The following is an 11,979-nucleotide window of genomic DNA, read 5'->3' as shown; positions in this document are numbered from 1 at the left end:
TAGAATTTATGATTCTAACTAGGCACCACATGTGTCGACGATACTATTTGTGGTATTATTTATGGTGCAACTTTTGGGCACGATATTTGTTGTACCTACATATCTATTAGTACTAAATATTGAATTTGTTGGCACTAATTTAAGGGTGTTTGTAACTTTTTTTTGCTTGTAATGCGCCACTTCTACCTTTTAATATATCACTTATCTATAATAGAGCTACTAGCTAACAGCTAGTAGAACAAGTACCCATAAATTATATTCTGGCAATTTATAAAAAGAAGGAATCTATTATATGTGTATATCTCTTATTCAGAATACCTTTAATAATGTTTCAAAAAAAGAATACCTTTGATAAACTAACAAAGAAACTTTTCGAATTGCAAGTGGAGGTTTTTATGGCTCACTTAGTGTGGTGAAACATGAACGATTTCACGTGGAAAAGAGCCGTATTGTATAAAAGAAAAACAAAATTCACTTCATATTGTTATGGGTTCCAAAACTCTAAAAAATGACAAGATGCTCATCAATCGAAAGCTGTTTTAATTTGATGTTATTTTTCCCAAATGGATAGCTATAGGTTATTCACTCTCAAGTGGTCCTTCCACATACGATTACGAATCATGTCCTCTCAACTTTATAAATTAAGAATCAGAAACCCACTTCAATGCAAAAAACAAAGACAGGGAGCCCCTTGCCATGCATATCACAACCTTTAAACCGATTAATGTGCTTATTTTTATTATTATTATCTCTTCCTTTTTTCTGGTATGAATTTAATAACAAGAAACCAATTGGGGAAAAGAAATGCACAAAAGCTAAAGGCTATAGAGAAACCAATTTCCTTTTAAATTATCATTATGATAATTAAGCAATAATGAACAGAAGAGAAACCAGAACAATGTGTCATGGCCCTCTTACTTTTCTTACAAGTATATATATTTGTAGCTTTCAACCATTAAATCTCTTGATCCAATAATTAAAGTGACTATATGGGATAACCACAGAAACATTTTATATACGGAACTAAATCTACTCCCTATAACAATGAGGTGGCTTTCATTTAGATTCAAAGGAGACCCATTAATGGACCCTATAACAATTATTAAGTATATAAACATCTACACTATATATTCATATATTTGTAGTACATAACCTAACCTTGAGTGATGAATCAAGTTCACCCAACTATACAAGTGTCACGCTTGAGAATAAACCATAATTAATCAAACTGGTCATTTCTTATCTTAACAGTATTTAATTATTAGTACTCTGTAGTAATAGTAGTAGTAGTAGTAGAAATAGTTTTATACTTGTTGGAGGAATGAAATTTGCATGGATCAGCCTCCAACAGCAACTGAACAACCTCTTTCATAGTTGGTCGGAGAGCCGGGTTCTTATAGGTGCACCGAACCGCAACCCGAAGGACTTGGATCATCTCATTCTTATAGGAATGGGATAGAGTTTGGTCAAGTACTTCCATGGCTCCTTCTCGGGTATCCACCTTGTTCGAAACCCAATATATTATGTTCTTGTTCTCTCCAAACTCAGCTTCCACTGGCTTTTTTCCTGTTATCAGCTCCATTAGGACCACTCCAAAACTGTACACGTCACACTTTGTAGTCGCTTTCGATGAATATGCATATTCTGTGTTAAAAAATCAGTCGTCATCACCACTTCTTTCCTTTTTCTTTTTCTTTTTTGGGACGAATTAATCATTATAAAATATCACGACTTAAATTTAAACAACGAGACATAACAAAACAAAACTTGTGAAATGACTCTTGGAAAATAGCACTAATTTTATATTGACATGCTTTTATGTTTTTTCACTATTGTAAAATGATTTTGCATGTTTTAATATGAGAAAATCTGCACGCAAATAGTATAAGAATTATTTTACAAATACATAAAATAATAAAAAAAATTATAAAAATACAGTTTCACGTAATTTTAAATATTTTATATTTTTTTTTATTTTACTTACAGAAAATACAGTCTTTTTATGTTTTACTCTTGTTAATTTATTGTTAATATTTTGTTATCTAGATGTTATTTTTAATTGTTGTTTTGATGTTATTTAGATATTATTTTCATGTTATTTTTATGTAATTTTTTTTGTTGTTTTCGTATTGTTTTTATAAAAAATTGGAAAAATATATTAAAAAAAATTAAACTTAAAAATATAATTTTTTTACAAAAAAAAAAAATGATACTTTTTATAATTATCCTAATAATATATATATGTAATACTTGATACACAAAAAACTTCAACTAATAATAGACCTGTCTATATATTAAAAGTTGTATGTTTGTATAATATATACATGCATGTATAATCACTCTATAATAATATCATAAAATTAGATAATCATCAAAATGTTTTATTAAAGTTATTTTTTTTGTAACTATCAAAGCATAAATATAAAAGATTGAAGGTATGTAAGAAAATAATTACCTGGAGCCAAATAACCATAGGTGCCGGCAATAACAGTAGTGGTGGAATCTTTGCCTCCTCTAGCTTGCAAAACCTTAGCTATACCAAAATCAGCAACCTTTGGATGATAATTCACATCAAGAAGAATATTAGTTGATTTAATATCTCTATGAATAATGGGACGAGTAAGATCATGGTGGAGATAAGCCAATCCTTGGGCTACCCCTAGAGCAATTTGGTGCCTAGTTGGCCAATCCAAATGGAAATTATTATTCCACCTTTTATGAAGTGCATCCCAAAGATTTCCATTAGGCATGTACTCATAAACCAAAAGATTACAATCCAAGCTCGAGAAATAACAATACAACTTAACTATATTCTTATGCCTTATGCTCCCTAAAGTCTCGACCTCTGTTTTGAGCTCCTTGTTCAATATCAATTGCTCATCATCATCTTCTGAACTCCACTTTTGCTCTGTTTTACTCCATAGTCGTTTGACTGCCACCACTTCATTGTTGCTCAGCTCGATCTTGTACACTGTGCCAGACCCACCACGACCCACAATATTCTTATCAACCATGGCTTCCATGATTTCACGTTGGTTAAAAGTTACACGATGAAAGCTCTTGACTTCGTAGGAGAAGTAAGAAGATAAGGTCTCGTCGTTTTCCACTGAGGCTTGTTCTTTGCCAAAACGACGCTTAATAAACAAAACAACACCGATTATAAGGATTGCGACTGATATTGATATTGCCCGTATGGAATTTAGCTTCTTTTGATTGTATGATCGTGATGGGCAGAGAAGGAAAGTTATGTTCTTATGGGAATTATAGGTTTTGGCCGGCACTGATGAGTCAACGCATAGACCTGGGTTACCTGAAAAGCTTTCTACTAATCCTCCTTTGATTAATGAGGGTGGGATTGGACCTGAGAGGTTATTGTTGGAGAAATTGATTGAGTTTGGTAAAAGCTCACATAGACTTTCTGGGATATTCCCAGTCAAAAGATTGTTGGAAAGGTCAAGAACATTGAGAGATTTAAGTGAAGAGAGTGGATCAGCTGGGATTGAAGAATTCAACTTGTTGCCTTGTAAAAGAAGCAAATTCAATTTTTTCAAATCTCTAATTTGGGATGGGATTGGACCAGAAAGTAGATTGTTACTTAGATCAATTTTAACCAAATTTGTAGCTTTAGATATCTCAACAGGAAGCACCCCTGAAATTTTGTTATTCTGTATGAACAACTCAGACAAGTTTCGAGCTCTTCCAATGGAATCTGTTATTGGGCCACTAAAATTATTGTAACCAAGATCAATAATCGAAACATGAGGGAGAGCCAACAGTCCCTCGGGGATTGATCCCACTAAGTTATTAGCACTCACTCTAAACCTCAGTAATGAATAACAATATCCATAGCTCTGAGGTAACTCCCCTGAGAACTTGTTATCAAGTACCAAAAAATATTGTAACTTACCAGCTCGACAAACGTAAGCAGGGAGTGGTCCTGTCAAGTTGTTTTCAGACAAGTCAAGGACTTCCATAGGCGACAACTGACCCAAATTCCAAGGTACTTGACCAATCAAGTAATTGTCGTAAAGCGACAAGATCTTCAATGTGGTTGATTCAGCGATCACACTTGGGATTTCTCCTGTGAGGCTATTGTTATAGAGCTGCAACACACGAAGATTGGTCAAACGACACACTGAGACTGGAATTTGACCAGTCAAATGGTTGACCGACATGTCCAAGTCACTAAGCTCCGTCAGGTTCCCGAGTTCCTCGGGTATTGGTCCCTCCAACTGGTTGTAGTAAAGCTCCAACAATTTGATGTTCTTCAACAACCCTATCTCGATGGGGATTTTACCCGATATGAAGTTCCCACTAAGCTCTAAGTCAACTAGTGACGTCATGTTCCCTATGGAGCGTGGGATTTTTCCATACACCATGCAAGTGGTCAACACCATTGACTTCAGCTTCTTTAAGTTGGCGATACTCTCTGGTAATTGCCATAAATTGAAGTTCCCATTCTCGTTGAAGTTGAGGACTTCCAAGTTGGTGAGGTTGAAGACCGAAATGGGGAACCGTCCTTGGAAAAGGTTGTAAGACAGATTGAGAATCCTTAGAGCTTTCATATTGGAAAAGCTTGGCAGATTTCCAGTGAGGTAAAGGTAACTCATGTCTAGCTCTTCCAGCTGAGTACAGTTGGTGATGGTAGCCGGAAACTCACCTGAGATTCGGTTCCGTCCAAGTCGAAGGACCCTTAATTTTGGCAAATAATAACAAATGTTTGCTGGGAAGGTCCCTGAGATTGACCAATCGTACACGTCGATTTCGATGACATGGCTCCTTGTGTCGCATTTTATGCCAGAGAAGTTGCATATTGGTTGTTTAGCCCCGAATCCAACGTACCAATTATCTAAGGTGGCACCGGAGAGTGATTTCTTCATGAGGACGAAAAATTCTGTTTGGTTGGCTTTGGTGATGGTCGATTCATATGAATAAAACTTTGATAAGAAGAGTAAGAGAGATAAGAAGCATGTTATAGAGTTGGGAGCCATTTTATTTGATGAATAGAGAGTTTTAATATTTAAGCTTTTGTTGTGCAGGAGAGGAAGAAGAAGAAGAAGAAGAAATACATTGGAAGAAGAGAAGAATGAGTATTGTCATGACTACACTTATTATCAAGCACTACACTATATAAACGTACTTAATTATTGCCACTATCAATTTGCTTTATGTGTCAATATTTCTTTTTTCCTCTACTAATGATTATATAATATTTATATATAATATGTGTATGTGTAATGATACCCTGTCTTTTTCATGGAAGAACTATTCCCTTTAGAATGAAAGATTGGTGCTTTTGTTTTATGGAGCTTCCACCATGTCCAAAAGAGATGTTTTATGCCCATGAATCTTATTCGTTTCTTAGAGGACCCTACAAACCACTCAACAAAGTTATGCTACAAACTACGTACTTGTTCCAAATGTGTACATCGTATATATCTTTTTTTCTCTAGCAAAATCCATATTACCATCTTAAAATATAAAATATGGACAGAAAACTTTTTTACTCTTCAACACTTGTAAACTCTTCTCCCCGTTTATTTTGTTTGGCAAAAATAGCCATGAAGTATATAACACTCGTAGACTTCTGCCACTTCTCTCCAAAATAAACTTGATGTGGCAGTTAAAAAAAATTTTATGGTGTCTTTTTATTTGACTTTTGGGGAGGAGATTTGAACTTGCAACATTTTTTTGTGAAGAGATTTGTGGAATATGACTAATGAAGGTAATGGATTTTAATTATTTTTATTTTATTTTTTAATATTAAATACATAATGACAATTTTGTCCTTTAAAATATATCTTACAAAATAACTATCATATAATATAATTTAAATCAAAAGGGCAATTTAGTCAATTTAAGCATTCCGATTACGTTTCCTAATAAAGTGAACAAGATAAATTACAACTATTCTATTTCCAAAAAAATTTAGTAAATAACATATTACAAATATTAATTCCGATTATTTTTTTATTTATTCCGTTACATTTCTCCATCAATTTATTCTGATTCTCAATACTGTATAGTAAACGTGTTGATAGTATTTTATTAATTAATTTTTTTTAAAACATTAATTAATTGTTTTTAAATTTAAAAAAAAAAAAGCAAAAAATATTTTTAAAATAATAAATAATAAAAAATTACTCTATATATTATTTTTTATTTTTTTTTAATTTACAGTTTAGATTGCTCTAGTGATTTTTCCGGTAGTTTAAATGTGGGTTGTTATGTGGATTTTGATTGTGATTTAGGTTGCTTTGTTAGTTGCTGTAGGAATTTCTATGAGGAATTCTGTAAAAATATAAAAATATATATATTTTAAAGTGTAAAAGTAAAAAAGAATTAATAAAAAATAACTAAATAAATGAATAAATTATTTATATTATTTATTTTAGAAAAAAAAAATTAATTTAAAATAACAAATGAAAACTCAATTTAACAAAAACAAATCTATTAAATTTCTTCTTCTTCGCGCAGTAGTGCTCATCCATTTTATTTTTTGGTAACATTTTGTTAAAATTGATTGAGTAATTTGCGGCATAAATACCTAAGTTTTACTCCGAGTAGCAGATAAGTACTTAAGTCGTATTTTTGGCGATAAAAATACCTTCCGTCACTATTGTGGAACTTCCGTAGGTACCTCTCCGTTTTCTGCCATATAATATGCCAAATGGCATGCCGTGTCATTAAAATAAATGCCACATCACTCCCACCATTAACAATAAACATTGCCACATCATATACCTTAAAAAAACTAATATAATATTTTCAAAAATAAAAAACACTAATAAAAAAAATAAAATTCATGTAAAAAAAAAACTAAAATTAATTAACCACTCTCTTTCTCTTTCACCATTTTCGTCTCCTGCTACCTCTCTCTCTCTCTCTCTCTCTCTCTCTCTCTCTCTCTCTCTCTCAAAATATCTCAAAGTCTCAACCCTAAAATGGAAGAGACGATCTGTACCCAGTGGGTATGAAGACCATTAATGGCCATTTCTCTATGTCGGTGAGTCAACATAGGTACTGACCTTATCATTGTCTTCTTCTCCCTTCCTCACCATTTTTCTCTTTCTACAGTTGTTGCTGTTGAGGGTGGGCATCAAAATTTGGTGTGGGTGTTCGCCGACGGCTGGAGACGAGAAGTTCGACATCGACGGTGGCGACTTCGACGGAATCGGCATCGACAGGCTAAGAAGATCAAAGCCCTAATTTTTTGTTGAAGCCTAGATCTTCGTCTTAGTCTAGCACCACCGCTTCTTCATCTCGTATCTTCGTGTCAATCCACCGGTGTTTCTTATTCTTCTCTTCGTGTATTGATTTTAATTTTTAATATATGGATCTAAGTAATAGCTATCATTTTTAGTTTGGGATCTGAAATTTTGTGTATTGTATTAGTTTTGGTCTGTTTATGGCTGCCCAAAAATACTAATATAATAGTTATAAGTATTTGAATAAATATTTTAATGTGGTCTGTTTAGTTTGGGATTTGAAATTTTGTGTACTGAAATTTTGAATAAATATTTTAATGCAACTGTTTATGGCTGCCCAATTGAGAGCTTGAAAATGAGGAAGAAGACAGACTTCATAGTTGTGGGATGGAGATTATCTACCTCCAGACCAAATTTTTCAAGCAAATAAGGTCTCTCGTTTCAACAATCAAAAAAAAAAAAAAGAATGAGGAAGAAGACGAAATAGAAGAGAGAGAAAGTATGTTTATTTTAAATTTTAAATTTTATTATTATTATTTTGTATTTTTCTTTTAATTTTAAATAATTTTTAATTGAATTTTTATTTAAAATATTTTTTTAGAAATTAAATAATATGGGCCAATTAAATATTGCCACATATACATCTATTTGACATATACAATGATTTATTGTTAATGATGGGAATGATGTGGCATTTATTTTTAATGATATTGCATGCCATCTGGCACATTACAAGACAGAAAATAGAGAGGTACCTACGGAAGTTCCACAATAGTGACGGAAGGTATTTTTACCGCCAAAAATACCACTTAAGTACTTATCTGCTACTCGGAGTAAAACTTAGGTATTTATGCCGCAAATTACTCAAATTGATTTTGAGTTTTGAGTTTTTATTTTAAGTTCAATATTATTTGCTTATAGATTTGTATTTTAGTTTAAATTTTATTATTAGTGCTTTACTTACAAAAAAAAAATGTTTTACTTTCTTGTATGAATATTCTATATGATTGTTTGTGTTTGTATTTATTTAGTTCTAAAGTATTTTTTTAATTTAAAAAATTTTAAATTTGGTTTGTATTAATTTTTTAGTTGTTGAACAACTATTACTTAAATTTTTAAAAGATAAAAAATCATTAATTAATAAAAAATAAGATAAAATATTAAAATTATTACATAGAAAATACAAATTGACATTTCATTTATAAAAATTCCTCCATAAGGTGTGGACAATATTTATACCTTTTATGTATTTTAATTACCAAAATACCTCTTACACTATCACTTACACAATTAGACTATGGTTGTTTCAATAAGACGAAGGTTGCTGGGTGGTTGGGTAAAAGTTGCATCAGACGAATGTTTCAATCAAACGAAAGTTGCTGGGTGGTTAGCCGAAAGTTGTATTAGACAAAGTTTTCAACCAGACAAAATAACTGTTAGCCAAATATTCAATATGCAACTGTTATAAAACATTAAAAATCAGAATAGTATTTTCACGTACGTAACTCTATCTACATGTTTCTTCATGATTTAATATGAACAAATTCACCATTAGAAATTTAGAAAACAACAAAAATACATCAGGATAAATATTTTACTATAGTATTGATGTAATTTTTTTGGATTATACTTGAGTTGGATTGTTTGGGAACTTTAGTTCAACTTTTTGAGATATGCATTCATGGATTTGAAAATTGAAGTCAGAACATTAGTTTTATGCAAATTAAACTAGATTTCTAGTTAAATTTTAGTTTCGTAGTAGTTTTCTACATTTTTTTTCATGAATTCGAAACAGCTCCTGTTTGATTGATTCTAGTCGTCTTCTCAAGTGAAGTTGCCGGAATTAATGGTAGTTCTCTTTCAGGTTGAATTTTTCGTTTCGGTTCTTGCGTGGTTGAGTGATGATTGCTTAGGAAGCATGAATTGAAGGTGTGTGTGAGTGGTATTTGTGTAATTTTCTTTATTTAAGCAGTATATTTGTTTATTTGATTAATTGGTGTTGTTGAGTGAATTTCATAACACCAAATTATATTATTTTATTAATATCAAGGAGAATTTTATGTGTAAAGACAAGTGCGAGTATTCAACCTAGAATGGCGAGTACTCGACTGGGAATGGGAAAACAATCAACGAAAGCTGGAAAATAACAATAAGACAGAGAATTATAGTGGTTCAGTCAGATTATGATCTGCTTAGTCCACTGTAGCAAGGGATTCGTAGGTGCCATTTCATGGTGGATCACCTCTTTATATACAAAGCAGGTGTCCAATCGGTTACACAAGGATTACATTCATTGTTAATCCATTATTTACATATTGAATTGCAATAATTAAACCCATGGAACGTTAAAATAAATGAACGACAGTTATCAAGTCCATCAACGCATGCGTCTTCCACATCAGCGAGTTGACCGTTCATGTTCCTTTGTCGAGCTCGCATGGTCATCACTACGTTTGGAATGTCTGCGCCCTTAGGTAATCGCCTCTTGTAGACATCGCATGTCAAGCTGGTAGAACCTAATCATGCGAGTCTATATCGGTTTGTCAAGGCTATGGGGTCATTGGGACCAAATCGTATCATAGAGAGTTGGTCTCCATGCTTTCGCAGAAATATAGAGGGGATACTCGCATATGTCCTGACACATGCGAGTTGGATCTACCCTGCATAATGCGAATTACGGTTATGGGATCCGACTTAGGTCGTACTCGCAATATCTCGCTGGTTTTATCCTGGGCGAGGTCTAAACTTCGAGAAGTCTCTCACGAACATTTCAGCTTTCATTGGAAATATAAATACACGTGTCCTTAAAATAGGAGTCTGGTCTCGAGTTTCTAGGTGAGAGAAATCTCACTATAACACATGCCCCTAGTTTCGCGATGTGACAGGTGCGGTCACAGAGGGAAACTATTGCTCGAGAGACAGGTGAAGGGTTGTCACGAGGAGGTGACCTTTCGGTTGTCCCATCGAGGGTTTCAAAAAAATGACGGTCGTAATTATTACCTTTTATTGCATTTATGGTGCCACGTCACAAAAACTCCTCGGTTTTCGTGTAGGCGTGGCCATTGTTGGCCGTTGGATTGGACGACCTTAGGCATTCTGGTTGCCACGTGTCGTGATCCCAATTAGTGAGGGATATGGGTATTTAAACCCTTTGATACGAATCAAATTCCCCATTTTTCCCTCTTGTTTCTTAACTTCCTTCTTCCCTCCCTTACAGAGACTTCAAAACCGATTTCACATTTTGCCCAGATTTCTACCGTTCTTCTAAAGCATCCTCAATCTCAGAAGTAATCGAGAGCAACCGCATGAACAACTTGTCAAAATTAAAGGTTAGTTTCGAGTTCCATTGTATTTTTTGCTTTCTGTGTTCGAGAAAGAATGTTTTTTTTGGGGTTTTGGTATTTTGAGGCTTTTTAGGAATGTATGTTCGTAAGGGATATGTATGAGGTTGTGTTTTTTGGGTAAAAAACTGGGTAATCCTATGAAAAATGACCTGTAAATTGGAATAACCGCATACTGTATAAGAAATATTTAAATAGGCGATGTTTCATACTTTGAATACTCGCGGGTATTCGGATGAACAGTTTGAATACTCGCACACTGACAGAACTTATTTTCTTCTGATTATTGGCTAGATCTTTTAGGATTTTATATGCTGTGAGTCGAATTGCGAGAGTATTAATCGCTATTCCAAATGGTGGGTGTGTCACAATTCTAATGGCCATATACGCGGTTATATGCCCCTTGAGATACTGTGATACACCCAACCATTTGCGACATGCGTTAATATTCAAATGAGCATACTCCTTGGCTAATAGGTAGTCTCGGAACGGTGGGAGTAACTCAGTAATTTCAGGATCATGCTTGAGAACGCATGTCCCTTGAGTAACTGAGTTTCTCCCAGCCGTTTCTGGAGATATATCACTTGGCTCAGGATGCGCGACTTACTCGCAACTCTACTTGCATACAAATGGGATGGTCAGCATTCGTAAGGATGCTGACCATTCTAGCAACTGCGATTTTTTTAGTTTTAATGCGGGTGAGATCACTTATTTTTTGTTTTCACACATTCATCACGCTGAAAAGATCTTCTATCTTTCAGATGAGTGACTTGTCGGATAGCCAACTGCTCGGCTCGGGAGGCCATGCATTCGATGGCGACGATGACCAGGAGGAAGACAGTTTTCTCCCAACTTCGATTTCAGAAGAGGAGGTCGCACCAATAGAGCTAGGCCCGATGTCTTCTGTAGACATCGAAAGAATGGTGCAGGAACTCGCCAAACCTGGGACCATCGACATTCGAGACAGCAAGTCTACGGTGTCGGCCCGCGACTACCTTATTCACTCGAGGCATGCTCCTGACGTCGAGGTCGAGGAGATGGACGATGACTGGACGGCCCCAGCTCGCGAATCAGGCGAGGATGAAGAAGAGGCGGAAGGGAGTGGGACAGACTCGGTCGATGACACCCAGCTGAACGAGCCCTTCGCGTGCGAAGATCTGATTTCGAGGGTTACCAAATCAGACTTCACTACCTTTATGAGGTTAAATCTACTGCGACTCGCGTTTCAGCGACCTAAACCGACCCAGAGGGCGCATCTCCCTTTTACCAACCCTGCGATTATTCCCACAGAGGATGTGGTAGTCTCAATTGTTGGAAATTATTTTACCAGGATTTAGATTTACTAACAAGTATGTTGGATTAACAACCTAATATGAATTCTAAAACAATGAAAATAAACACATATAAAGTTAGAAAACCTTATAGTGGGT

The 11,979-nt window shown here is 34.4% G+C and overlaps 1 protein-coding gene and 1 long non-coding RNA gene across 2 annotated transcripts; one reads left to right on the top strand and one right to left on the bottom strand.

Moving 5' to 3' along the window:
* Window positions 1-946: 946 nt before the first annotated feature.
* Window positions 947-5,263, bottom strand: LOC115695670 (receptor protein-tyrosine kinase CEPR1). The gene is made up of 2 exons (XM_030622730.2): window positions 2,456-5,263; window positions 947-1,644 (listed from the first exon to the last, which is right to left on the bottom strand). The coding sequence occupies exons 1-2, from the start codon at window positions 4,989-4,991 to the stop codon at window positions 1,262-1,264; spliced, it is 2,919 nt and encodes a 972-aa protein (XP_030478590.1). The 5' UTR covers window positions 4,992-5,263; the 3' UTR covers window positions 947-1,261.
* A 1,452-nt stretch (window positions 5,264-6,715) lies between these two features.
* On the top strand, window positions 6,716-7,549 carry LOC115725722 (uncharacterized). The gene is made up of 2 exons (XR_004013444.2): window positions 6,716-7,006; window positions 7,078-7,549. It is a non-coding gene; the product is annotated as an uncharacterized LOC115725722 (long non-coding RNA).
* Window positions 7,550-11,979: the final 4,430 nt, after the last annotated feature.

This window comes from Cannabis sativa, chromosome 6 (genome assembly GCF_029168945.1).
Source record: "Cannabis sativa cultivar Pink pepper isolate KNU-18-1 chromosome 6, ASM2916894v1, whole genome shotgun sequence".
Taxonomy (NCBI): domain Eukaryota; kingdom Viridiplantae; phylum Streptophyta; class Magnoliopsida; order Rosales; family Cannabaceae; genus Cannabis; species Cannabis sativa.
This window is presented reverse-complemented; position numbering and strand designations above follow the sequence as displayed.